Source organism: Vicugna pacos, chromosome 18 (genome assembly GCF_048564905.1).
Source record: "Vicugna pacos chromosome 18, VicPac4, whole genome shotgun sequence".
NCBI lineage: Eukaryota > Metazoa > Chordata > Mammalia > Artiodactyla > Camelidae > Vicugna > Vicugna pacos.
In genome coordinates, this window is record NC_133004.1 from 31,744,128 (window position 1) to 31,771,977 (window position 27,850).

Here is a 27,850-nt window from a genome sequence, read left to right on the forward strand (position 1 = left end):
GCTCTGAGCTGGCTTCTTTCTCATTTTCATTCTGATCAGAACAATAATGAACATTTACTAAGCGCCTACTACATGCCAGGCACTTTTCATGTATCTTACCACATGTATTTCAGACCCTACAAGGTGGGCCTGTCATCGTCCCCACTGAGGCACAGTGCTCCATCCACTTGGCTCAAAGTCTCATGGTTGCTAAGTAGTGGAGTTGGTGGTACCCAGATGCACGTGGTCTGGTGGAAACGAGGAAAGAGGGAAGGATGATTTAAGAATGCAGAAAATAGGGTGGGAGCCCAGTCTGGCAGACCAAGAGGGCAGAAAGCCCAGGCCACACATACCCAAAGTGAGACTTTTGCTGTCTCTGGGAGAAACTGGGTACAAACTCAGAGACGCCATGATGGAGCAAAAGAAGGTTTTGTGTATATGAGGGAGACCCAGTACTGCCCAGCCTGAATCTGCACACCTCTTACTTACCTCTTTCAGGTCTCCTATCCTCAAAGCTCTCCAACCAAATTGGCTTTCAAGCAATTCCTCCATCATGTTAAATTGGTTCCCACCCCAGGGCCTTTGCACTTGCCACTCTTGATTTCTAAACTAGTCTCCACCACCCTACCACCCCCATCCTCTTCAGGCTGGAAGCTCAAACATGTCCTTCTCAGGGAGGAGATAAGGGCCTGAACGATCCCGCTCTGTTTTACTTTCTTCTTGGTACCTCTTGTTACCTGAAATACTTTATTCATTTCCTGTTTTCCCCTACCTTCTGGCTTCAAGGCTTTTATTGTGCCCAGTGATCAGTGGTCAATGGAGCCCGGGTTGGAATCCCACACCTGCTGCATGATTCTGAGCAAATTTCCCCTCAGAGGCTCTGTGCCTCAGTTTGCCCATATGCAAATTGGGGGATAGTAATACAGCTCCCTCACAGGGTAGTTGTGAGTTAATATAGTCACGGCCTTGGAAAGGGGCCTGCCAGATGGTACTAGCTGTTGACTGAAGAGTTGTTTTACTATCATCAACACTTTCCTGGAGCCCAGCATATCGGAGGCGCTCAGTTAACATTTGTTCAAGGAAAGAACACACAACCGCCCTTCACAGAAGGGGGCTGTTGGGAAGGCGAGCAGGATTAAAAATGCTCAGTCCCCCAACCCTGAAGGCACCTGGCCCCTGTGTCTAGCGAGGTGGCGAAGCGCTGGGGCAGGAGGAGCAGGGGCAGGGGGCAGAGGGACCGGCGAGTGCCCAGTGGGGAGCTCAGTCGGGAGCTGGGATTTTATCCTCAGAGCGAGGGGAAGCCCTGCGGGGTTCTCGCTGGGGCGTGGCCTCCGGTGGCCGCGGGGGCCGGGGCCGGGGGGGGGGGGGGGGGGGGCTGGGGTCGCCTCCAGGAGGGATCGGCAGATGGGACTGCAGGGGCGGAGGGGACGCGGACAGAGACGAGGCCGCGGCCGTCGGCGTCCCGGCCCGCAGCGCGGCCGGGGGAGCTCGCGGCGCGCGGGGAGCGCGGGGCGGGGCGGCGCAGGCCAATGGGTCAGGCGCCCGGGGCGGGGCGCAGGAAGCGGGGCGGGCTTGGTCGGGCGCCCAGGAAAGCCCCGCGAGGCGCCGCCGGGGCAGGGCTGGCCGCCCGGGGGTCCCCCACTTCCCGCTCGGGCACCGGCTCGACGAATGGACCCAGAGGGCGCAGGTAGGGCGAAGGGCCCTTGCGAGAGGGGGGCCGGGGATGAGGGGTTGTCGGCCCGGACACGCGGCGGCCGTCCGGGGAGCGCTGGGCCGCCAGAGGGGCCCCAGGCGGTGGGGACCCCGGGATCGCAGGACCCCCAGCGGGAATCGCCCACCCGGGACCGCCCGCCTGCTCCTCTCCGCGCGTGGGGTGGTGGCGCTGTCCTTTTCGTCCAACGCAGCCAAAGCGGGGCTGGGGAGGCTTTGTCCTGTGTGCTCCGACACCCTGCGCGCCCCTAAACTGGCGCGGTCTCTGACAGGTGGGCGGGGTGGTCTCCTGGGGAGTTTGGGAAATTCGTGAGCTGGGGTTGAGGCAGGTCTTGAGTCACTCAGCCCCCCTTTTTCTGGGTAGCACCCCACTCCACCCGCACAGAAAGTTGGTGAGGATGAAGGGGAGAAAAAGGGTGGGGAAAGTTCTAAAAACTGTAAAGTTGGATCCTAGGTCAAGGAATATTGGAAAAGGCCCTTTCCACCTTTGCTCTCCTTTTTGAAAATTGGATGGACCCAATAATAACGATCATTTACCCGGATTTATGTTGTACAGACTCTGTCCTGAGCACTGAAAGTATTCTGAGTTAAATCTCAAAAGAACCTTTCTGGTCCGTGCTATGTATGTATTGTGGCCGTTTTACAGATGAGGACTGCTGAGGCACAGGCAGCTTAAATAACTAACTTACCCAAGGTAATGTCCACATGGAAGGTTTGTGTTTGCCCAGGTGTCCCTCACAGTCAGGGGATTCCAGAGTCCTGCAAAGGCCACTGGAACTCTGCTAGCCTGACCCGTGGGTGCAGATGAGGATGCTGAGGTGTGGAAAAGGGAGTGACCTGCCCCAGTCGTTCGTGCACTCACTGGGCTTCTACTGGGGGCTGCTTGAATGCTGTTTAGGGCACTGGTGTTTGTCCTTAAGGAGCACCCCCTCTGTGAGGGAAGAGCTGGGAAGGAGGGAGGAAGCACAAGTAGGGAGTGATCAACCATTATGGGGCCGTGGGACAGACTCCTTGGAGCGGAAACCTCTGAGCCAGCCTTGTAAGAGGAGTAGAGGGATTTGGCAGGTGCAGACTGACAAGGAACAGCATGCTGAGCTGTGGGAACAGCATGGATTAATGCCAAGAGGTCGCCTAGGGAGGAGGAGAGAGCCAGTAATGGATGGGAAGGGGGAGCATGTTATGGAAGGCCTTGAGTGCCGTACCAAGAAGTGTAGGCCAGTGTATTTTACCTTTGCCTGAGCCATAGGAATCACAATGCAGGTTCCTGGCCCCTACCCTGGACCTTGGTATCTAGAGGGAGGCTGTGGGGAGGCCTGAGGGAGAGAAAACCATGAGTGAGTCACCCCGGTTACAACACACCCAGTTACCAGCAGGTCTGAGAGGACCTGAGGATTTCCAAATTCTGGGTAGTGACTCAGTAACTCATGCATTTCGTAGAGCAAAAGCCCAGGGTTGCAGAAAGCCAGGCAGGGGCAGGAAGGCTGTCCCCAAAGACATTCACAATTTCCTGGTGCTGAGATTCAGAAAAGGAGCTAAAACAAAGTATTAAAGAAGTGATAAGAGAGACCCTTTCCTGGATCCCCTTCTCTCTGGTGACCTAACCCCATATCCCCACCCCCGGATGGAGGAGAGAGTTTAGGATCAAATGCCCGCTGCCTTTGATAGTGTCTGGGAGTGGGGCAGGAATTGAAGCCCCCTGGGTGCTTTGTTTTCTTACATTGGTAAAATTGAGCTTCCATGAAAGTTAATGACATCATGTTTTATAAGATGCTTAGCACAATTTCTAAAACATAATACATCTGTGGTCAATGTGCATGTCTGTCAAAAAATAAGCTGGGAGGTTAAGAGCATGGCCTCTGGAGCCAGATTGCCCGGGTTCAAATGCTGACTTTGCTACTTCTTAAGGAAGTTACTTCTTAAGGAAGCAACTTCTCAGGACCTCAGCTTCCCCATTTGTGAACTTACAATGTCTACTTTATACCATCTATAGTGATGATGAAATGAATTAATATCAAGCATACCAAACAGTTCCTGGTATGGAGTAGGCAGTATGCACTTATTAAGGAAGTAAATGAACCCCATTGGATGGGATTCAGTCTACCCATTTTGCAGGTGAGGAAACCGAGGCCCAGAGATGTGTGCGGTGGCTGTGTCTAAGATTGTACCTCTAGGAGTGACAGATGTAGGGATTCGAATCTGCTTTCCTTCTCAGCCTGTGTTCTTTCCCCCATGCCACTCTGCTGGGGTGACCAAGAGGGACATCTTTCGGAACATTCCTTGTGACCGTGGAGACATGCACGGACTTGTTTGACCAGGTTCCCCTTGTCTTGGATAGAAGAGAGGCCAATGCCATGCCTAGATGTTGTAGGAACTTGCCCTTGCAAGGATGTGGAGGGGAGAACCCCAGTGGAGGCTGGGGAGGGGGGTCCTGGAGAGGCCAGGGGGCCCAGCATCAGCTGGGCCATATTGCCCCTGCATCAGATGGGCCATATCCTTTGTTGCTTTGCTTCCAGCCAAGTCATTCTGCTCCTCTGAGCCGGAGGCAGAGTGAAGGGCACAGGCTTAAAGACAGGGGGCTCAGGTTCAAATGTGAGCTTGCCGCTCTTCCTTTGTGTGGGATCTGGGGGAAGTTGCTTAACCTCTCTGAGCTTCAATTTGCTTGTCAGTAAACTGGGTGTTTGGTGAGGGGCGGTATTCGTGAGATGATTTTTGGAGGTACCTTGCCCCTGGCTCCGAGATCGCGGATTCTGTCCCCATTTAGGACGGTCACTTCTTCACATCAGCGCTTGCCTTCCTCATTCCTTTCTTCTTTGGATATTTGTTGGGCACTCGTGTGCCAGACACCGTGTCAGGGGCTCCTGATAGAGCACTGGACAAAGTCCTTGCCCTCCTGGAGTTTGACTTCCAGTTGTGAAGACAGGCAGTACACAGACATGTCCAGATTCATCCCAACCCTGTATCTATAATTTGAAATCTACAAGCTCTGAAAACCGGAAGTGTTTCCTTCACTCACTTGGAAGCCAGACCCGCCATGAACTAAACATGAGGCTCTTTGGAATCTGTCTTTGTTTTCCTTGAAATGAATGCTTGTGTGTCCCGTGGCAGAGATATTAATGTGATTGATCACCGAATGCTCCTGGGGCCCCATGGCAGGCAGGGGTGGTTATTTTTATTTTATGACCTTTCTCGAATCTGAGTCATTCTGAATTTGGAAACACTCCAGGCTCCCAGGGTCTCACACAGGAGAATGTGGACCTGCAGTATCCTGTCACGTGATGACAGTGCTAGGAAGAAAAGGCAGAGAGGACGGAGTCGGGGGAGCCTCTCTGAGGAGGGACATTTAGAAGGACAGGGGCAGAGGCCTGCAAGAATGGGGCAGGTGGAAGGAACCACAGAGGATGCTAGGAAAGGTCTTGTCCACCCCACCAATCCCACTTCCGGGCCTGCTGTTTGCCCCCACTCGGCGTGCACAGTTCTGTCTAAAAGCACACATCTTTGTCTTTCCAAGAAGTGGTGATGCCTCTGAGGTTTCGGGTTTGCCTCCAACTGACTCATTCTCATTCTTGGGGCCCCCTTGCGCCTCCTCATCTCCTCAGTGTTGCTTAAGAAGTCCAAGGTCTTCACCAAAGAAGACTCACTAGGGATGATCACTAACTGGACTGGCATCTGAGTCCCCCCTCCTCCTCGCTCCAAGGAGGGAGAGAGAGGAAGTGGGTCCTAATGAGGGAAGAGATGCTTGGCCCTCAAGGGGTTGGTGGAACAGATTTCCTGAAGGTGAGAAGTTGTTGTTCTGAGCAGCAGGTTTGTAAAGGGGCTGATAGCCTCCGGCTTGCAGAGCCAGTTTGTAAAGCTACAAGTGACAGGCACGCACATGTCTTGAGTTCTAGTGCCGGGCTTGATGCTTGTACTCCACTTGGCAAACGTGCAAGGGGCTGGGGACATAGCAGTGACTGACACAGAAGCAAAGGCCCTTGTGGAGCTGGCCGTCTGGTGGAGGAGGTGACTACTGAGCTAAGACTGGAAATAAAAAGACAATGTAGGTATCTGGGGAAAGAGAGATCCCGGCAGAGGGAACAGCAAGTGCAAAGGCCCTGAGGTATGATTGACTCACAACAAGGAAGCTGATGTGGGGGGATGGGACTGAAGCAAAATGAAGAGGGGTGGGAAGAGAGGTTGGGAAGGTCAGTAGGAGCCAGAGACCCACGTTGTCTCGTTTAACTTGTAGAATAACCCTGTGAGGTAGGAACTGCCCTTGTCCAGATTTTACACATAAAGAAATAGACACAGAAGGTTTAGTGACTTGTCCAGGGTCACACAGTTGCAAACCTGGCAGATCCGGGGTCCTCAGTCTTTACCACTGTGTTTCAGTGCAAAGGTTCACCTGTCCCTTAATCCACTGTTGGCGCTCACCTGTGGTTCAGTCTGCTTGGCAACCCTGTGCGTGTGGTCAGGCCAGGATCGGCGTCACAGGTGATCCGATCATTGTACGAATCATTTTACAGATCATTTGATTGATGAGCGGCTTCCAAAGCGTCACAGACAGCGAGGACACCCTAAAGCAGGGCAGGTGTGGCAGGGATGAGGAGAGCGGAGGCCTGACGCCACATCAGGCACTGTGCTGCGTGGAGGCAGGTAGATACGTGGGTGCCTCCCTGTTTCCCTGAGGAGGAAACTGAAGCTCAGGGAGCAGACTTACCCAGTGATGCAGCTCGGAAGTGGCAGAGTCTGGTTTCAAATCCAGGGCAGCTGAACTGGAAACCTATGCATTTAACCACTGTGCTGAGCCATCCAGCCCAAGGAGTAGGGTTTAAAAGAACCAGACTTCTTGGTTAGAAATAAGGGAACACAGCCACCAAGAACCATTTTGGAGAACTGCAGAAGTCCTGAGGGTTTCCTGAAGTAGCCGGGAAGGTGTCCTGTCTTTTCAAAAGAGGAAATGGAACTTCTCTGTAGAGGAGAGATGCCAGGTCTCTGTGGGGGCAGCCCTCCAAGGCCACAGAGCCTCAGCCTCCCGACAGACTTGCTTCTGAGGATGGAGAATAGACCTTCTAGAAGCCAGATTGGACATCTCTAACTGGGAGACGATCTTTCCTGGGATTTAGCCTTATTAGCTTTCCAGGAGTTTTCACTTTCTGGCTTTGTTTGTGCCCCTTCGAGGTAATAGCCATCTCCTTCCAACCCCAGCCCAAGAGTTCTGTTATTCAGACTACACAGCCGTAATTCATTCAGTCTCTTCCTGACGCAGAGAACTATAAACAGTTCAATCTGGCTTTGGACATGATCCAATTGGTCAGAGTCCCACATAAAAAACATTGCCTTCCCTAAAGTCTACCCAGTCAGAGAGGAAGGAGACTGTCACCTCCTTGGATCTGGAGCCCATATCTCTGTTGATACAACCTGCAATCATACTTTGTAGTGGCTATATCCGACTTGGGGCTTATATTGGACTTGTCATCTAAAACCTCCAGGTCGCTCTTCTACATGAGCGCTGTCAAAGTTTCTTCCATTCTGAGATTCCTTGTTTGAGGATAACAATTGTTCTCAGTCTTTCTCATGTTCTAATAAATCTACTCTGGGCTATAACTTTTTTTTTCTGAGTACTGCTATGGCTTTATTCCACAGGTCTTGTTACACAATGTCATTCAGTACTAAAACAGTTTATCATTTACTTTTTGATTAAAAGCATTATGTGCCTTATAATTTTTTAAGGTGGATGGAATTTTTAAAGTTATCTTTTTATTGTTGATTTCTAAAATTATGGTCAATATTTGTATCTTCTCTGATACCAGTGATGGGGAATTTGTTGAGATCTTCTTTGTAGGACTTTCTGGTCAGTTTTTCTGTCTGTTGCTCTCATATTTGAAAGAATGTGTATTTCTATTTGGGTGTAAAGTTCTAGAAATATATGTATTAGATCACCCTTACTAATTATAGCATTTATGTTGTCTATGTTTTTATGTAGTTTTCTCTACCCGATTCATCTCCTACTATGATAGGGGATCTGTTTATTTCTCCTGCTATATTGTTAGGTGCATATAAATAGAATATATGAATAGAAGAGAGTTCATGACTTTTGTCATTTCTTGGTGAGTTGCTCCTTTTATCAGTATAAAACAGCTCTCTTTCTTTTAATACTTGGATGCCTTGAATTCTGTTTTATTTGGTATTAATATTCCTTTACCTATTATCTTTTTCTTAAACTGTTAGGAAAATGTTTGTAGTTTTATCCTGAGGCATTGAAACATCTGAACAAATCAGTATCTGGGCAGTGAGGTGGCTGCTTTCCCCTTCACTTCTGAAGGTTACTAGAGCAACTTAAAAATATGGACACTTCACGAATTTGCGTGTCATCCTTGTGTAGGGGCCACACTAATCTTCTCTGTGTCGTTCCAATTTTAGTATACGTGCTCTGAAGTGAGCACCCTATTGTCTTTATTTACATTTTTCTTGGCTACTTTTCTGATTTTTTCTTTTCTTTTCTTCCTCTCTAAAGTTTTAGGACTTTTCTTTGATCCTCATCTGGTGGCCAAATGAGTTTTAAAAAATAAAATAAAATAAAACGTGCATGTTGCTCTCAGCGCTGCAACCCACTTGCTCAGTAATCAAGCCATTTTCCCTATTTGGGCCTCAGTTTCCTCATCCATAAAATGATGCTGTGACTCACTTGGCCTTTCTCCAGGGTTTTGGTGAAAATAATGACAAATAGAGAATGTGAAAGGCATTGCAAACATCCCTATTCACACGTTAGTCATGGGGTGTAAATATTGACCTGCCGATAGCGAGAATGGTGTGTACCAATGGCCTGGAGGGAGGGCCACACCTGCGATAAGGCAGCCACAACTTGGGTTTCTCCAGCATCACTTGGCTGCCTCCTGTGTTCACAAAGAGACGTGAGTAATATGTCATCCTTGGCCTGGAGGACTTTTTTGTCCGGAAAGGGAGAGAAATGACAGGCACAGCTCACTGTTTATGAGAATGGAAGGGATGTTGGCACAGAGGGGCAAGCCGAGCTGTGAGATGGGTGGAGGAAAGAGTAGGCTTTGACGAGGAACATCCAGAGAGGATGGCATAGGAGGAGGGCACAAAGAAGGAGAGGAAACGGCCCAAGGGAATTGGGGAGTCTGTGGCACATCTTGGGGGAGCAGGGCTGGGAGAGTGTAAAGACTGCTGTTTGACCCCCTCGTCTGCCCCGACCGAGTAGGAAGGCAACAGGGCTTGCAGAATTTTGGAATCCTCACTGACAAAACGGTGCTATTCAGCCGCACCAAAGCAGGCAGTGATGGCCTGTCTGCAGCCCCGCTCCCTCTCATCACCATAACAACCGCATTCCACAGGGACAGAAGGATGGGAACGTTTGGGAGTGCTGGAGCTTAGGGAGCTCACGGAAGGTGTGGGGTCTCATCTGTTGCTCCTTTCCTCTTGTTGGGGGTCTCCTGGGATCTCAAGACATCTACCCACTCAGGAGGATGCCAGCTGTGGTTGTAAACCAAAGAGGGACCACAAATGTGGGGTGTCGATTTTAAAAATTGAACATTCAGAAACCAGGGTAATATACATAGAAATTTTGATTTCTAGCTTCTTTTGAAAAAGACCTAGCAACTCCTCGGTCTTCATTTCCATGGTGAAAAGCAGAGTGGTGGCTGCCTGTTAGGACCAGTCAGGTGCTCACCACCTGTCCCTTCTTCACTCACCGAGGTCATGTGTTCTCTGAGATGTTGAGTTGTCTCTGGGAGAGGTGGCTGGGAGCTAGGAGCTGCTCCAGAGGCAGTGAGTGCCCTGGAGGCACTAGAGGGCTGAGGGCCCTGTGCAAAGGCCTAGGGGGACCTGAAGTATTATTGGGAGTGGAGTCCAGGGTCTTTGGGGATCCACCAGCACTGAGGCTTGACTGTTCTGGAACCTTTGCTATCATACCCGGAGGGCCTCACGCACCCTCTGCTCTAGTCCCTTCCCCCTCATCCTGATACACGTGCAGACAAGTGTCCGGCTTCATGCATTTTCACGAAGTAAACACACGTGTGTATAACCTGATCAAGAAACCAAACATGATCAGCGCCCGAGGAGATTCTGTCCCACCCACCCCTCCCTCAGGACACTTTCCTCACCACTGACCCCAAGATTGCTTTGTCCCCTTTTGAACTTCATGTAAATGGAGTCAGTATTGCCCTTTTGAGCCCAGCTTCCTTGGCACAGCTGGTACCTGTGAGACCCGTCTGTGCTGTCATGAAGGCCGCCATGTGCTTGGGGGGTCTCAGAGCTGTTACTTGACACTTGGAGACAAGGTTTTGCCACCTGCTCCATCAACACTGCCCCAGGCCTCTTCCACCCAGCCATGGTCTCTTTGCCTCCTCTCAACCACCCCAAGATGCACATGATAAATAGACTGAGGTTCTGAGAGGACCCCAGCTTGTTAACATCTCCCAGCCAATCAGTGCAGAGCCTGCACACTTAGGCCCCGTGTCTTAGAGCCTCTGGGGTCCCTGTCCCCCATGAATGGCCCCACACATCTGTGTCCCAGCCCATGCCAGGAAGGATAAGGGGTAAGACAACAGAAAGGACTTAAGGGAGAGCCCCACCCACCTGTCTGCACGCAGAACATGAAGAGGGTGCTCTTATCTGTGCTAATGTGCTGCTGCTTTGGGTTTGCCCAGAGGGCAAAGTCCTTGGTCACTGCTGAGACATGCTCACTGCGAGGGCTGGGCAAACAGCGATGTTAGCCAAATTCTAGCTCATCACTTCCTGCTTTGTCACCCTGGGACTATTGCTGTATCCCCCTGAGCCTCAGTTTCCTCCTCTGTGCAGGGAATGTTTGCCCATATCTTCCCCACGGGGCTTGCTAGAAGGAGCAAACAGAGAGGTGTATAAAAGGAGTGAGAGAGCTTGTGGCTACTTCCTCCATGCCAGGTGCTGTATCACAGATTTCAGAGCCAAAAAGTCTGGGTTCAATTCCCAGGCCCACCGCTGACTAGCTGTGCATCCTCAGGCAGGTTCCTGGAACTCTCTGACTCAGTTTCCCCAGGTCTACAAAGGGAATGATGATAGTTGCACCCTCCATGTTCCTTGGGTGGGGAAATGGTGGGCCCCATGGGCAGAAGGACCCAGAGCATGGTCTCTTAAGACTCAAGGAACTGGGGACATGCAGGGTCACTCATGGTGACTTCTACAGACCTCTGGAGAAAGAGGTGTCCTGGGAGCCGTGACTGTCACTAAGACAGCCAAAATCTAATCAGCGTCCTGGGGCCAGATGCCCTGCATCTCAGGGCAATGAGTAATAATCATGGTAATGTCCCAATTAACAGCTCTCTGGAGGCTAGCTCTCCCTGCCCCTCTGGGGTGGCTGAGATCTGTGTGGTCCTGCATCAGGGTATTTAAGGAGACTCTTAGCCAGAATTCGTCAGTGTTTATCCAGCAGTGAGAGGTGGAAAATGCCAACTCTAGGAGCTGTATCCCTGCCTCCACCAGCAATGGCTGGCCAGACCTCCCTGCGCACAGCAGGGAGGATTTGTTCATTTGGTTTTCCATTCAGCAAATATCTGTGGACCCCGTAATGTGTGCCAGGCACCGTGCTAGACTGCAGGGCTATAGCAGCGAACAGGGTGGGCACCACCCCTGGCCTTGTAGGAGCTGGCGTTCAGTAGGGATTTGGACAGCGCACAGGACACGTGCTTGTGTGACAGGCAGCGAGGAGTAAGTGCTGGGCAGAGAAATGAAGCAGGAGAAGGGCTTGCAGAGTGATGGAGGCTGGTCGCTGCTCCCAAGCAGGGGCGTCTGCACGTGGGTCCCTGAGGTTCAGCCTCCTACCTAGGGCCACTGATACCTTCTGAGGGTGGGCATGGCTTCCAGGATCCTAGATTGAGTCACCTGGATGCCTCCCCAAGGGGATGTCCCCTGAAGGAGGTCTGTGGTCTCCAGCCCTCTCCTGTCCCTCAGACAAGACTGTGTCTCACTCTGCACAGCTCCCCTGGGCTTCAGCCACAGCTGATAACCTGCAAACCTATCTCCAGTGCAAGCTTTCCTTCCTTCCAGACCGCTAGGGCGTACTGCCTCCTGGATGCCTTTCGGGGCCCATGGCCCAGTTGGACTCACCAAGTCCACAGCCAGCAAAGTGCATGGTCTTCCCCAGCAAGCCCGCTCCTTGTCCCAGCACCCCCCACCATCCAGCCACCCATGCCCCAGCCCAAGGCCACTTCCCTGCTCCCAGCCCGCAGTCATCACCTAGTTCTGCCACATCTGCCTCCCAAACAGAGCTGGAATCTGCCTCCTCTTCTGCGACTCCAGCTGCACCCCCTCCTCTCTCAGCCACCTCTGTGTTCCCCCTACGATCGTTCTCCACACACAGCTCATTGTGGGCTTTCTGGAAAGTGGCTCCTCTCCTGCTTAATAGCCTTCAGTGGCTCCCTACTGCCCTGGGGACGAAGTCTGAATTGCTTACCACTCCTGGTGGACAGTGTTGGCCTCTGGCCCTGCTGACTACACTGTTCTCATCCCCTGTAACTCCTACCGTTGCTGCAGCCACGGGCCCATCTTGTGAGTGGGAAATGGGCCACGCCCTCCCTCTCTTCAGATCCTTCAGAATCTGTAAAATGGGTTTAATAATTGTACTCATCTCACAGGGGGCCTTAAAACATCCAGAACAGAGCCAGGCACTAAGGAAGCACTGTGTAAGTGTAAAAATCAGAACAGGGTGAAAGACACATGATAGTTTATTGAGTAATTGCTCTGCACCGGGTGCTGGGCTGGGTGTTCTGGTCACAGAGGACGAAACACGTTTCCTGCCCTCACAGAGCCCACTGTGCCTTCTGGGGACATTCTTCCTAACTCTCCAGTTGCTGCTGCCCCTCCCTCAGAGAATTCTTGTTCACCACCCCCACCCCCGCCGACCCTCTGGGACCCCTCCTCGCTGACACAGCCTCCTGCGTACCTGACGATGCCTCTTCTCATGCTGGTTCTTGCCACGGTCCACTCCGTCGTGGTAAATGGCAGCCCCATCCTGTCAGTGGCTCCAGCCAAAAGCCTCAGAGTCCTTCTTAACCCAGACCAGTCCTCTTTTCTCTGACCCCACCCCCATCCTCAAACTCCATTCTGTCAGCCAAGCCTGTTGGCTCTACCTTCAGAACAGATCTAGACTCCAACCTGTTCTTACTGTTTCTTCCCTGCAATCCTGGTGTGCCTGGCGCCTGGTGCCTGGACTAGTCCAGTGGCCTCCTCACTGGTCCTTGCTTCTGCCCTTGACCCCACAGGCCAGAGCGACCTTTTGAAGTCTCACCTCTGTGCCCAAAATCCTCCACTAACTTTTCTTCTCACTCAAATATTTGTTGAAGGAAAGATGGAAGAAAGGAATGAATGAGTGAATGGCCTTTTTCGCATCTATAGTAGCTGGCACATAGTGGGTGCTCAGAAAACACCTGCAAGAATACATGGGGCAGGAATGAAGAGCAGGAACACACAGTAGGTGCACAGGGTGCCTGGTGGGCTCTTTGGCTGAGGTTGCTCATTCTTGCTCCTGGTGGTGGCAGAACCCACTGGCTGCCTGCCCCCCACCCCCACTCCCTGGGCTGGGGGTGGGGGGCGGGCAGGCATAGCCCAGGCCATCTTGGGGCCCTGGGCTGGCCCGCCTCATTGTCCTGGGTGGGGCTGCCGACGTGACTGCTGCTTCTGAGAACCTTAGCTGGGCAGCAGTTCTGGGAAGGCTGCTGCCCCGGGGAGAAGTGTGTCCTGGCCCCCAGCCAGCCCAGCGCAGCTGTCCCAGAGTCTGGAGGAAGCTTCAGGCTGGCTGAAGATTGTGGGCTTGAGATTGAGAAGTTTCAGGGGTCAGTGGCTCCGGGGGAGGTCACCCAAAGCCCCTGCTGTCCCCGGCTTCCTCTCCACATGCCTCTTGTCACGGGACTGGCTGCATCCTGTCTGCTGATCCAACCCCCACCCCCACCCCCACCCCCTCCCAGTCGGGTTGCAGCCAAGAGAGGGAAGAGGAACAGGAGGCCTGTACACCCTGCTGGGCTCCGGAAGAGAGCCCTGCTTGGTGGCTTCTGTGCCGCTACTGGATTCTGACATTTCAAGACTTGCCACTCATGTCCCCCCAGATGAAAAGAGTGAGTTAAGCGTGTTTCCCTGCCGGCACGGGCGTTTTCCCACTCGGGGTGTTTCTGTTCTCTTCCTGGCTCAGGCTTTCAACCACGCTGTCACTTCCTAACTCCATGACCTTTGCCTTGTCACTTGCCCTCTCTAAGCCTCAACTTTCTTCTTTGGCCAGTGGGACTTATAACACATGCCAGGGCTGCAGGGACTGCATTTCAAGAGGCAGTGGTTAGGTGTATGGATTCTGGAGTGAGCCTGCCTGATTCAAATCCTAGCTCTGTGACCACAAGCAAGTGCTCTAACCTCTCTGTGCCTCTATCTCCTCATCGTTTAAAATGGAGACTTTAATGGCACCTACTTTATAAAGTTGTGAGAACCGAATCATGCCAGGCACATAATAAGCACTATATATGCATAGCAATTATTATGGGTAAAGGCTTGGCACATACTTCATGTTTAAAACCAGATTATTGTATTCATTAATTGAATTTTAACCAGTCCTTCACTGAATTGCTGTTTCATGAGCACATATTGTGTACGTGTCAGGCACTGTTTAGGCACAGGGGACGAAGCAATGAACACAGCTATTCTTCTTAAAGAGATGTTTGTCTTATTGATTTGTAAGACCTCTTTATGTATTAAGGCCCTTAACCTTCTGTAATGTACATTGCTACTTTCTTCTAGTCTTTCGCTTGCTTGCTTCTTCTTCTTTTTTTTAATGGCATGTTTTGATCTGGGGAAGTTGAAAACAGTTTTGCAGTCACATCTTTCTATCTTCGCCATCTACATCTTGAAATAAAATAAGCACTCACAAGTATAACCTCAGTGATATGATTCGAGATGGTGATAAGTATATGACAGAAATAAACAGGGTACTGTAATAAGAAGTAACGGGGGAGCCCTCATTGGATGGTGTTTCCAGGTATAAAGGCTGTGAGGGAGGAGAGGGACAGGGTTGTGTCAGAGCGCCCAGAAGGCCAGGCCAGTGGGAGGGAGCAGGGATAGGAGGGGACCGTAACTGGGTCACAGGGGCCAGATCATCAGGGGGCTTCAACGGTTTGGGGTTTTTTTTGTTGTTGCTGTATTTTCTTAAACTTTTAATTTTGTGGGAATTGTAGACTCACACGCAGTTGTAGGAAGTAATACAGAGAGATGCCCTATACTCTGTTTCCCCCAAGGGTAACATCTTACCACACTATAGTTCAGTATCACAACCAAGATATTGACATTGATGGAACCCACTGACCTTGCTCAGTTTGCCTGTTATACTTGTACTCATTTGCGTGTGTATGCCTGCATGCTATTTCTTTTAGTCTTGCTAGTCTGGTATTTATTAGTTTAATTTTATCACGTGCACAGTTTTTGTCTCCACCACCGCAGTGAGATACAGAACAGTGCTGTCACTGCAAGGATCCCCATGTTGCCCTTTTATAGCCACACCTCCCTCCCTGCCTGCCCCCCTTAGCCCCCACAACCACTAATCTGTTCACCACTTCTATAATTTGGTCATTTCAAGAATGTTACATAAATGGAATCACCCAGTGAATGCCCTTTTGGATTGGCTGTTTTCATTCTGGGACTTGGATGTGATTCTGAGTCAGAGAGGCTGCCCTTGGATGGGCTGTGAACCCCTGGGGATCCGTGATCCCGGGGGAACACATCTTTCAGGAGCCAGAGGCCAGTGAAGTGAGTAGGCAGTTTGTGGCCTGGTTTCCAATTTAAAATGACTCCGGCTCAGCGTGGAGAAGAGATGGGTGTCACGTGTTTGCAGCAACCTCTAATGGCCCCCGTCTCCCACGCTCTTCCCCGTTGCATCATTCTCCCCAGCCCTGGACTGGAGAAATCTTGCTACAACTCAGTTCAAAGACCCTGAAAAATCTGCTCATTGCTGAGAGGGGCTGGCCTTTGACCTGGAGTCCTTACTTGGGCTTCAGGGCATCTTTGAGCCGTTAAAATGGAATGCAAAATTAAATGTGTGCACTTATCTAGAAAGAGGGCTTGGAGTTTGCATCAGACGTTCAGATGGGTCAGTGACCTCCAGAACACTGAGGACTCTGGCGTCTAAACACAGATAGTAGTTAAGAGCCTGACTGCCCCTGTTCAAATCCCAAGACTGTCACCTCTCTGTAACCTCAGACAGGTCACGTAAACTTTTCTGAGCCTTGATTTCCTTGTATGAAAATGAGAAAAATAATAGTGCCTACTTCATAGGGCTGTCTAAAATGTTGAATTAATATGTGTAAGATGTTTAGAAGGAAATTTGGCATGTTTAAATATTGTGGTAAATATTGAATGTTAAGCATATGATGAGGTCACAGGAAGTTAGAGGCAGAGCCTTTTAGGGAGACTGTCTAGGCCCTCTGGGACTTTTGGATCCTCTCTGTGTCAGTTGTCATCCTCTTGACAAGCTTCAAATCAGCAGGATTTCTTCCAAAGGGATGCACAGTTACAATTGGGAACTATCACCTCCCTTGTCTGGGCTCTCATATCTCTGTTAATATGGCCTTAGCTGGAAGAGTATTGAATTAATATGTAAAATGTTTAGAAGGAAGCAGGATGACCAACTCTTCCCGACTCATTTCATTTCATCTTGTTGGATTCAGTCTGTGGTTCTAGGAGAAGTTGAAGGAATTGATATATTGGAATGTACTTTGGGCTCAGAAACCAACAGACCTGGATTCTGACTCTAGCCCTGCCCTCTTGCCAGCTGTGGGACCTGATGGGCAAGTTATTTGACCTTGCTGGCCTCAGTTCCCTCAGGAGGAAGGTGGGAGCAATGACACATTTTGCAGGGTTTTTGGGCAGTCAGTAAGGTAATAATTCTAATGCACTTGGCAAAGTGTCCAGTACAATGAGTACTTGACAAGCAGGATTTTGTTTACACAAATGCTTGGGTCAGTGTAAGGAAGCTGTTTGCAATAGTCAAGCATTGCCCAAAAATAACTGGGGGGGCGAGTGCCCCATCCATGGAGGTGTACAAGCAGAAACTGGACAGCAACACATCAGAGATGGAATATTGTCAGGGCGCCCCATCCAAGTTGGGGCAAGGTAGGAGGGCCCTGAGACCCTCCCAACCCTAACACGTCAGGAATGCCACGATAAGGGTATGAACTTGAAATTATTTTCTCTTGCTGTGTGCCTTACCCTGACCGCTTGGTAATTATTCTTTTTAAATTCCTTTACTTCTCTGCCTTTGTCTTCCATTCCCTGTGATGTTCAGAGAGGCTTTGCCATTGCATCTGTGCCATGGTGTCCCCTGAGATGCAGCAACCGCACGTAGTCCCTGTGAAGTCAGTGGCATGCGTGAGTGGGTGTGCGTGTGAACGTGTGTACATCTGGATGTGCCCTGCAAAACAGATAACACCCTGGCCACCATATATGTGAGGGTTAGTCCACCCTAAGGGGGTTGCTGCACTCCCCCATTGGAGGACTTCACAATGGTAGCCCTTCTGCTGTGTGTCCTTGGACACACATCTTGGCCTCTCTGTTTCTCTTTACTTAGAATTGGGGCTGGAGTAACACCTTTGCCATCTCTGCCACAGGATGCTGTGTGGGCCTCTGTGAACTCATGAGAGGGAAGATTATTGGGACTTGGCAGAGGAAACCAGCATCAAGGACCCACCGCCCCATTCCCACCCCCTCCTTCCTTGGTCTTCACTGCGGCTCTGCCAGGAAGGCGAGTTGGGGCTTCAAGCAGATACCAAGCCTCCCCCCAGGGAGAGCTTTCCAGCCCCGTGCTGAGCCCATCAGCAGCCCCGCACCAGATTCAAAATGAATTTATCCAACAAACATTTCCTGACCACGTGCTACTTGCCAGGCATTGTCAGAGGTACTAGGAGCTTGGCCGTGAGCAAGACAAACGCAGGCTCTCGGGATGACAGACACACAACTGAAAGGAGAGGGGGCTCCCACTCTCCTTGCCTTTGGCCCCCAGGGCACTTTTTGAAGAGTACAGGCCACTTCCTGTGTAGACTGCCCCTTGGTGTCAGCTTGTCTGATGTTACCACGTGGTTTGTGCACTTGGGGCAGGAATCTCAGGGAAGGGATGTTGTGTTCTTCTAAGGGCATCGTTTTCAAAAATGCTCACAAACCTTGCTTTGTCTCACTCCTAGAATGATAACACTGACCATTTGGTTAAAGGGGTGTCTGCCAGGCTTCTTTAAGTAAGGTTCCATACAGTTATACATCGGAAGTATTGTATGTAGAATACATAGAGTTATAAAGTTAATAAGTATTTCAACTCATTAATTAATAATGAGTTTGGGGGAGATACTTAGAGTCTGTTGTGGTGAAATAGAGCTGTCCCTCCCCCCACTTACTCATCTCTGTCACCGTCGATTCCTGCACCCCTATTTTAACTCCAAGGCTTATGGTTGGTTACTGTACTGTTCGTTGTGACACTCCAAATGCTCATTTTGGCCCGTGGGCGTCTGTTCAGGCAGGCTCCTGTGTCTTTTCTGGACGTGCCTATCTTTCTCGGAGGACTTCCTTACTTTCTGGCACAAGAATTCCAGACTTCTCTTGTTCTTTCCCTGCTCCTGGAGTCAGCCATTTCTCCAGGGAACCCTGTCAGGGCAGAAGAGTAAGCAGAAGCCAAGATCTGGGCATCGGGATGGCATGATAATCAGACACATGATTCTAGGCTGGATCCTGGACTGCGAAGGGGCATTGTTGAGGCAATTAGCGAAATGAAAATAGGGTCTGTGGATGAGATGGCGGTAGCGCATCCGTGTGAATTTCCTGATTTTGCTGGTTGTCATGTAGTTACGTTGGAGAATGTCCTTGTTTTTCTAAACACTGGAGTACCTAGGGGGTAATTTATTCATGCTGAATAAATGAATAAATAAAGGGAATAAATGGGAGAGACAGAATGAGAGAGAGAGAATGTGAAAGAAAAGGACAGCGAGAGGAAAGGCATGGAGGTGAGGGTGAGTTTGAGTGAGAGCAGCAGGAAGTGAAGGCGTGCAGGGGGCAGGAGCGCGTGCACAGGTGTGCACAGGTGCGCCGTGCGCAGCTGCGGAGAGGGAGGCGGGGCCCAGCCACTGGTTGGATTTCAAGTGGGATTTTCAAGTCCCTGGAGAGCTCTCAGCAGGGGCTCGGGGTTTCTGACTTGGCATTACCTTGCTGTGCTACAGACGTTGTGCAACGTGCTTCAGGTGCACACCTCACTTCCTCTGTGCAGCACACCTGTGAGGTTGATCTTGAGATCTTATGCGTTGCAGAAAAAGGAGCCCAAACTCTGAAAGGTAGAGAAACTCTCTTAACGGAGGATAACTATGAAGTAGCAGGAGGGGGTCTGGAAGCTTTGTTTTCTGAATTATGACCCCAAGATAGAGACCCAAGCGGGGCAGGGGTGGGGGGCAGGTACGCTCAGCCGTGCCAATACCCCAGCGCATTGTTTTCAAGAGGGCATTTGGCATTAAGTGCCAGGAGTATGGGGGGGGGACACCTGCACGCTCCGTGACCCCATGGGATCCTGTGTCTGAGCATTTTTCTTAGTGATAATAACAGCTGACATTACTTGAACCATGACTGTGTTCGGGTCCCTATATGAAGACTCTGCGTGTGTTAGCTTATTTCATCCTTACAACACCCACTTGACAGACTAGGAAATGGAGGCACAGGGGTGGGTGTTAAGCAGCTTGCTGAAGGTTCACAAGTTAGTGACTGAGCAGGTGCTTACAGTTAAGGAAATAATCAGAGGAATGTATGTCGATGGTTCTCCAAGGAAGGGCATGCGAACCATGCTGTTTATAATAATCAAGTAATAAAAATGATAAGGTCTAATATCCAGTGTTGGACACACAATGGAATACTACTGATTGGCTGCTTTGGATCTAAATTTAGCTGCATGGAATGATGTTAATGACATAGTAAGTTCAAAGTCCAAGTTTTAGTGTGTTAGAGAGTGCTGGTTTTTCGGTAAATGAAATTCATATGTATTTCCCAATTTTTATAGAACAAATCGGGAAGAGTAGATTTCAGCATGCAAGGGGTTCTTGCTGGGCCTTGTGATTTGGGGGGAATTTGAATTAGGTTTTCTTTTGGGTATCCGTACATTCTGATTTTTGTTCCCCAATCACGAATTATGGAATGTCCTTAACACAACAAGGGCAGTGCACGATTCCATTTGTATAAACCGCAAGAGTAATCCATCGGGTTAGAAGTCAGGGTGATGGGGTCATGACCGGAAGGGGACAATGATAATGTTATGTAACAACTACCCACAAAACCTCAGGGGGATGCAAGAGACCTTTGTTTACTTTGAGTTTGCAGAGGCCAGTTTTCCTGGGCTTGGCTCAGGTCAGTCACGCAGCCCCGCGGGACTGGCGTGCCCTCTCTCACCCAGGTGGGGCGGCTGCCTGTTGCCTAATGCAGCCTGAAACTTCTGAGACTATCGCACATCATTAATCTTCCAACATGCTAGCCCGGGCGTGTTCTCCAGGCAGTGGTCCTGAAAAAGCAGATCTCTGCGTGTGTCACTTTCACTAATGTTCTGCTGGGAAAAGCTAGTCACATGGTTGAGGCCAGGATCCAAGGGTGGGGAAGAATGCCCTAGACGGCCAGTGATGGGGGTGGGGGCACAGTCCGGTTACTTGGATACAGGAGGAGTGAAGAACGAAGCCATTGATGTAGTAAGTCTAACACACTCAACAGCATCATCTTTAGTGGCTGCCTAATAGTTCATTGCATGGGTACCCTCATTTATTTAACTGGTTCTGTAAGGCTGAACAGTTAGATTAGCGTTTCCAAAGTATATTTCAAGGAATTGTAAATCCCTCCGGGGATTAATTGAGGTTTTGATACACACACACAAATGAAGGTTGGATCTGAAAATAAATTTTGTAAGCCTTGGATTAGATGAAGAAGAATCAATTTCTTTACTGTAGGACTTATCAGAACCTTTACACACAAATGTGCATTATGAACTTGCAGAAATCTAAGGGGTTGCTCAAACTTAGCAGACCTTTTTTTTTTTTTTTTCAAGAAGCACCTCTTGTGACAAGCATTCTGTGGTTCTCACTCTGGGCTTTGTGCAGTTGTGTCGTGTTTCACAATTTTAAACAGAGCTCCTGTGAACTGGAGGGCTCATCGTTGGCCAGGTTAGGGTTGTATCTGGAGTAAGTTGAGCTCTAAAAGCTGCACCCAGAGTGACGGGCCGGAATGGTGTGTCAGCACTCACCAGCTCACTTTTTCTCAGCAGGCACCACAGGATCTCCCAATGGGGTGGCTTAGTTCTGGGCTCACGTTCCCCGTGAGCTGCCTGATCCTGGCGTGGGCGGCAGGCTCTGGTAAGTCACCCCCTCTCACCCATTTCCTCCTTCCCTCATTCTGCAACCCAACCTTGATTGACTGTTTACACACCAGACTCCCGGGATCATCAGAGAACCAAGCAAAGATCCCTGGCCTCGAAGAGATTACATGATAATTAGTGGGAGAGGACAGCCAGTAACAAGTGGTCCTAATATTAAGGAAATTCTAAAGGTCCTGAGAAGGTGATGGCAAAAGATGAAATAGAACAGAGTGGGGAGGATTAGGAAAGCTGGGTGGAATAGGAGGACGGCAATTAAAAGTACGTGCTCAGGGAAGTCCTCATCAAGTCACAAGTGAGCGAAGATGTGAAGGATGCGGGGAGCCAGGCAGATATTCGAGGGAGGAGTTTTCTCAGTGGAGACCCTGAGCCCAGAGCCTGCCTGAATGTTGGAGGGACCAGAGGAGACACGAGGGGGTGAGATGCGGCAGGAGGAGGGAAGAGATGGAGATGGCAAAGTACCAGGAGGACCAAGCCAAGAGTCTGAGCACGATCTGTGACACTACAAAGGATCCCTCTGGCTGTAGCACAGGGGCAGAAGCTGGGGGTGTGGAGGGGCTCAGGGAGGAGGTGCCACATTAAGCCAGGGGGCCTGGGACCCACAGAGGAGATGAGAAGGAACTGGTTTTTGGATCTGTCTGGAAGGTGGATTTGAAGACAGAGTGGAACTGAGGTGAGGGAGAGAGAGGTGGCAAGGCTGACCCCGATATTTCTGACCTGAGCTGCTGGCAAGAACACAAATATCGTTTCTGAGATGCAGAGGAACATGTGTTTTTGGCGGGTGGGGAATCAGGAGGTAGTTTTGGACATGAGGTGAGTCTGAGATATTTATAAGACATCTAAGAGCCTCCTTAATATGTTAAGTCGTTTATCCAGGGAACAAGTGCAAATTGCTGTGAGCTGTGTGGGGCCTGGTGCTGAGCACGGAGCGGGAAGGCATCTGCCGGTCAGGTGCAGGCTGTCTAGGGCTAGGGCCATGGCTCCCAGACCAGGCAGCAAACCCAGTGTACATCTGGCTGGGTTCAGATCCCGGCTCTGCCCCTGGCTCGCTGGAAGAAGTTCCTCAGCCTCTCATCCTGCCCTTCAATATTGGGCAAAGCCAGGGGACAAGAGCACCTGATGACAGGGCCATGGGGGTCACCCTCCTGAGCACAGAGAGGGATGGAGAATCGATGGGTGCAGGGAGGGGTCGGTGGAAGACAGTGCCTCCCCCAGCTCACGCCATGGGGGGAGGTAGCTGAGTTTACATACGATAGAGGTGCATTTGCTCTGTCCCCGCTGATGGACCCTGTCCCAAGGGAATTGCTTCAGGGGCAGGAATCACCGCAGTGCCAGCTGGGAAGCTCCCGGAGCCCCAGTCCCAGCCCCCTGCTCTCTGAGGACTGTGCCTGGGACTGTGGTTTCGTTCTTTTGTGATGGGCTCCTTGGTCCTGTTTGGGCTGGTTTCTGACCCCTCCCTTTAGACATCAGGCTTCATCTGCTCAGAAGGCTCCCGTGTCTCCCCAGGGAGTGTTAAGATGCGCCAGGGGCCCACCTGCCTGACCGACTACATCAGCACCTCCACCTGTGAGTGGGAGATGGCCGGGCCCACCAACTGCAGCGCCGAGCTCCGCCTGACCTACCAGCTGAATTTTATCTTCTCTGAGTAAGCCTGTGCTGGAGCTGGGAGTTTGGGGAGGTTTGCCCCGGAGTTTGCCTGGTCCGGGTGGTGCCTTGGAGCGCGGGGTGCTAAGCAGTTCTCTGGGCTTACTGGGCATGAGAGGTGAGGAGCCCTGGGTCGCAGCGTGTGTCAGACCAGCGCATGTGTCCCAGGGTTCCCAGTGCATTGTCACCGAGGCATGTGGCACGTGCTTATGGGTGGAATTCTGGACTAGGCCAGTGGCTCTCAAACTTCAGGACTCTTTTATTTTTGGCAGGGGGAGGTAATTAGGTTTATTTATTTATTTTTAGAGGAGGTGTCAGGAATTGAACCCAGGACCTTGTACATGCTAAGCATGCACTCTACCACTTGAGCTATACCATCCCCGCTTGGGTCTCAGGACCCCAAAAGCTTTAGGCTGGGTAGCTTCTATCGATCCGTGTTTACCCTGTTGGAAATTAAAACAGAAACTTGAAATCACAGCAGCACACAAGTCCACATTTCAAGAGACCATCAGAGCAATGATGTCATCACACATCATGTAGCCTCTGAAAAAGTCCACTGTACGCTTGTGAGAGAAAGAGGGTGAAAATGGCGACCAGTGTCTGAGGATTGTTATGAAAGCAGTTTGACCCAGTGGAACCGCAGACCACAGGTTGAGAACCCCTGGGCTAGACTGTTGTTTTGGGGTCTGGAGTTAGCGGTGGAGTTGGCTGTGTTAGCTGGCGGACCGTGGAACTTGGGATACGTGTTTCCATTTACTAAGGTGGATGAGCTGTGCTTCTGTATGTGGTATATTAGCCTAGACCAGGGAGCTGCACACTGGCCCATGGGTCACATCTGGCCCACCGCCTGTTTTTGTAAATAAAGTTTTATTGACATACAGCCATGCCCATTTGTTTGCGTCTTATGGCAGGGGCTTCTGTGCTGTATCAGCAGAGTCGTGTAGTTGGGACAGAAAGGGGATGGCCCTCAAAGCCCAAAATATTTACTATCTGGCCCATTACAGAAAATGTTTGCCGACCTCTGGCCCAGCCTGTGGGTTAGGCTGGGGGATACAGGGAATATGCCTGCCAAGGTATGTATGCTGGGCTAAACTGTGTTACCAGGGGTGTGCTGAGACACACATATGTTGTTACAAGTTCTTTCATGCCGTGGGTTCTTCTTTGTCACTGGCTTTCAGGGTCCAAGGCTGGGGCTGGGGGCGGATAAGAGTCCATGGCGGGTGTGGTAAGGGGCTGAGGCCTGCAGGAAGATGGTCCCAGGCCAGTGTCCCCTCTACATCCTGGCCGCTCTGCTCCCAAGTCCCCAGATCTGGTCCTTAAGGCGGGGTGACCAGGAAGCTGAAAGAGCTCGTGGTCCCTTGAGGCATGTCCCAAGTACAGGGGCGGGTAATACCTGTGAGTCCTATGACCAGCCTAATGCAACATCTGTGTCTGCAGAAACCACACATGTGTCCCCGAGAACAGAGACAGCACGGTGTGCGCGTGTGATATGCTGATGGATAGTGTGGTCAGTGAGGACACCTATCAGCTGGACCTGTGGGCAGGGAAGCAGCTGCTGTGGACTGCCTCCTTCAAGCCCAGCGAGCACGGTGAGCAGGGCAGGGTGGGGCTGCAGGTGTTCCCGCAGCAGCCCGGCTCCGGGACAGGGGAGGCAGGCTCTGTGTGGGAGAGGGGCGCTCCAAGCAGCCTCCTCCCTTTTCCCAGACCTGATGGGGTTCTGGCCTCTTTCTGGGCCTCAGTCCTCCCATCTTTGAAATGGAGTTGAGCTCAGCAGTACATCAGGCCCCCTTCTGTTCAGATATTTCAACCCCTGAATTTAAGAGCCCAGATCGGGGTGTTGAATGAGATGTGTTTGGGGGAAGGCATGCTTGCTGCAGATCAAAAGCTGAACTAGGAACCATCTTCCACCCTGTCACCTGGTCAGCTGCTGCTTCTTCAGTCTGGACTGTGAAAGGCTGACCTTATCACCCTGGTACCCAGAGTTCCTGCAGGAAGTCCTCAAGAGCTTGCTGGGGTGTAGTGACAGGAGTTTAAAACACCACTTATTGCTCTGTGACCTTGGGCAAGTCACATTACCTCTCTGAGCCTTAGTTTCCAGAAGAGAGTTGTTATCTCTGCTTTACAGTTGAGTAAACTGTGGTTCAGAGAAGGCAAGTAACCTGCCTAAGTTCCCAACAGCTACTAAAGCCGCAGAGACAGTACCTCACAGAGCTCAGTCTTCATGCTCCATCAGCAATTCCTGAGCAACCTACTCATCTGCTGGGGGTCCGGGAATGATTTAAACCAACCCATGGACAAACCCATGAATTAAATAATTTGTACATGTGTATGTTGATTTTAAGGGACATTACATACCTGTGGTCTCATGGATTCAGTGCTTAAAAAGAGACTTAAGTTTTAAAGCACATGAATCGAAATAAAGAAAAATACTTAGTAAATAATAATATAGTACACAGAGGTGGCCAAAAGTGTGGAGGATGAAAGTGGAAAAGCCAACATTTGGATGACTTGGCTCAGACGTTTTTGCATTCACTGCAGAAAGGTAGTGAATAACCACTAAAGTGCCAGGTAGGATTTTAGCAACATCACAATCCATATTACTGTAGTAATTCTCTGTCGTAACTAAATCTGTGTGGTGTCCCATCAACGGAGGTGTTATTGACTAAAAATCTGAATGGTCTGCGGGCCGGGCCGAGCCAGGCATCCTCCTGATGCCCGGGCCAGCCCCTCACCAGGCTCTGCTCCTCTGCAGTGAAACCCCGGGCACCCGGAAACCTCACAGTTCACGCCAACGTCTCCCACACGTGGCTGCTGACGTGGAGCAACCCGTATCCTCCTGAGAGTCACCTGTACTCTGAGATCACCTACCTGGTCAACGTCTCCAATGAGAATGACCCCAAGGATGTGAGTGGGCACCCTGTGGGGTTTCTCCATGACCTCCTGGGACTCGGGTCTGGGGTGGGAGATGGGGAGGACAGCCTTGGGCTGGACAGCAAACCCTGAGGACCCAGGCCCCTGGCTTTTACCCTAACTCTGTGGCAGGACCAGTCCCTCTGGGCCCCTGACTCCTGGTGTGCAGACAAGGCAGGTTATTTCCGGGCACTGCTCCTCTTCTATAAAGGAAGGGCTCTGGACCACATCTGTTTCCAATGGGGTGGGACACGGGATTTTAGGTGATCCCTCGGCAACACACTTAAATGACTGAGTCCCACAGTGAGACAGTTACTCCCCATCAGCTCCCTCTAGACCCTGACTGTCCAGGGAGACATCTCAGCTGAGCTATGGGTTTACTAATCCTTTTTAACAGAAGAGGAGGCCGCACAGCTCTGTGCCGTCCCCAGGAGAACGAGTTCAGCCATGATGTAATGCTGTTGTGTGGTTCTGATTGCATTTACTTTATGTGATGCTCATGGCATCCGATACTTGCTTTCTAGTCAGCGCAGTAGTAGCGAGGTTCCTTTTAAAATGACTGTACTGACATTTTTAAAGAGGGACAGCTGATTTTAAGGAAGCTATCAAGTAAATAATCGCAGGGGCTACACAATGGATGGCTTGCCCCCTGCCCTGCCCATTTTAGGTGCAGGTGGGAGTGAAGGCTGTTTCCTGCTACCCATGTTTTCCCCTCAGATATTCCCATTGCAGGGACAACATCTGAACACTGTTGTGTTCAGGGGCCCTGGTGTCCCACAGAGCCGGGTTCCAATGCCTGACCTGCCACTTGCCCACTGCATGGCCTTCAGTCTGTCACTTAACCACCTCTTGCCTCAGTTTCTCCATCTGTAACACAGCAATACACTACTACCTACTCCGTAGGGCTGCTGAGAGCAGGAAATGTGTGACACAGACAGGCTGCCCTGCCTGGCACAAAGAACGTCATAAACATCACCCTTCTTTCTTCCTGAGTACCACAGACCTCGAAATCCCGTCTGCCTCGCCCTCCCACACCATAGTCTCTAACTCGCTCTGTCAGCGTTGCTGGGGGTCTGCTGGGAGCCCTGCCTCGTGTCCTGGGACCCAGGCTGGCCTGGCCTCAGCTGCCAGGGAGCAGGGCCCAGACACCTTAAGCTGTCATATCAGCTCCTGTCCCTGCATCCTCTCTTCCTGGCCAAGCTGGGGAAGTGGTGGGTGTTGATTTGCATCCCTGGGGTGTGGTTTTCCCCTTGGGCACAGGACCAGGATGCGGGATGGGAGCAGGAGTGGGGCATCTGGGCTCCCACAGCAGAGGCTCAGTGCAGCCTGGGAAGGGGCTTGCACAGATGCCAAGGAAAGAGGCAGGTTCTGTTTGGTCAGTGAATCCCTTTCCCTTTCCTGGGCCCATGCAGGCTTAGCCCAGGGGCCAGGCTAGAGGGAGAGAAGGGTACAATCTATAGGGTTCGAAGAAATGCCATTCATTTGCTTATCTTGGCTGAATCCAGGTTCAAGGAATCTCCATCTCTTGGCCTTGCTTTACTCTGTGTTGGTTTCATTTTTAGGCAGGCTGTTCCCTAAAGTCGGGGCCAATACGCCCCTTAGCAGCTCCAGGCCTGCATCTTTAAGCCACAGTGGGAAAAGGTCTTCTTTCCAGATAATCCCAACAAAATGATCTTGCGGGCAATGATCAGCTGCCTGGCTGGGATCACATGCCAATCTTGAACCTATCACAAGCAGGGGTGGGGGGCAGGAGAGAGGGTGCTGGCCTCATTGGCCAGAGGCAAGTCAGTGCCCACTTCTGGAGCTGCGGGTGGGATCAGCTCCACCCATACCAGAAGGGCTGAGAATGAGGGAGGGGTGGTTCCCCAGAGGAAGTTCTGGAGAAGAGGAAACAGGGGCTGGGCTGCCTGAGACACAGCTGGGGTTAGGACCTGGCATCAGACTCCAGCCAGTAGATAGAATTGATCAGTGTGCCCAGGCTACGGCTTAGCGGTCACACAGGTGTTCAGGGCTGCCCTGGGCCTCAGAATTCCAGGTCTGGCTTCTCTTGCTGGTGGGGGAGAGGCTACTGAGATACCCTCTCCCAACCCTCCTTCTCAAGGACAGAACTGAGCCTGAAGAATTCCCCTCATTAGTCACAGGCCAGAGATGATCACATGCTCCTCTCTAACCAGTCGCAGGCTGGGGATGGAATAGCCACGACTGGTTTAAACCAATGAGGAT

General features: G+C 51.1%; 1 protein-coding gene and 1 non-coding gene across 4 annotated transcripts in view; one reads left to right on the top strand and one right to left on the bottom strand.

The window, feature by feature from the left end:
• The first annotated feature begins 1,510 nt into the window (after nucleotides 1-1,510).
• The window catches only part of IL4R (interleukin 4 receptor), a 36,752-nt gene continuing 10,412 nt past the window's right edge, over nucleotides 1,511-27,850 (top strand). The window contains exons 1-5 of one of the 3 annotated variants that reach the window (XM_072942817.1): nucleotides 1,511-1,666; nucleotides 20,963-21,053; nucleotides 22,580-22,718; nucleotides 24,155-24,306; nucleotides 25,470-25,621. In XM_072942817.1, the coding sequence (XP_072798918.1) occupies nucleotides 20,984-21,053; nucleotides 22,580-22,718; nucleotides 24,155-24,306; nucleotides 25,470-25,621 (513 nt within the window). In that variant the 5' untranslated portion in view covers nucleotides 1,511-1,666; nucleotides 20,963-20,983. Of the gene's footprint in view, nucleotides 1,667-13,657; nucleotides 13,776-20,962; nucleotides 21,054-22,579; nucleotides 22,719-24,154; nucleotides 24,307-25,469; nucleotides 25,622-27,850 lie in introns of those variants that run through there. The other 2 variants (XM_072942818.1, XM_072942816.1) reach the window with 2 other exon arrangements.
• Nucleotides 8,006-8,111, bottom strand: LOC116284271 (U6 spliceosomal RNA). The gene has a single exon (XR_004194035.1). It is a non-coding gene; the product is annotated as a U6 spliceosomal RNA (small nuclear RNA).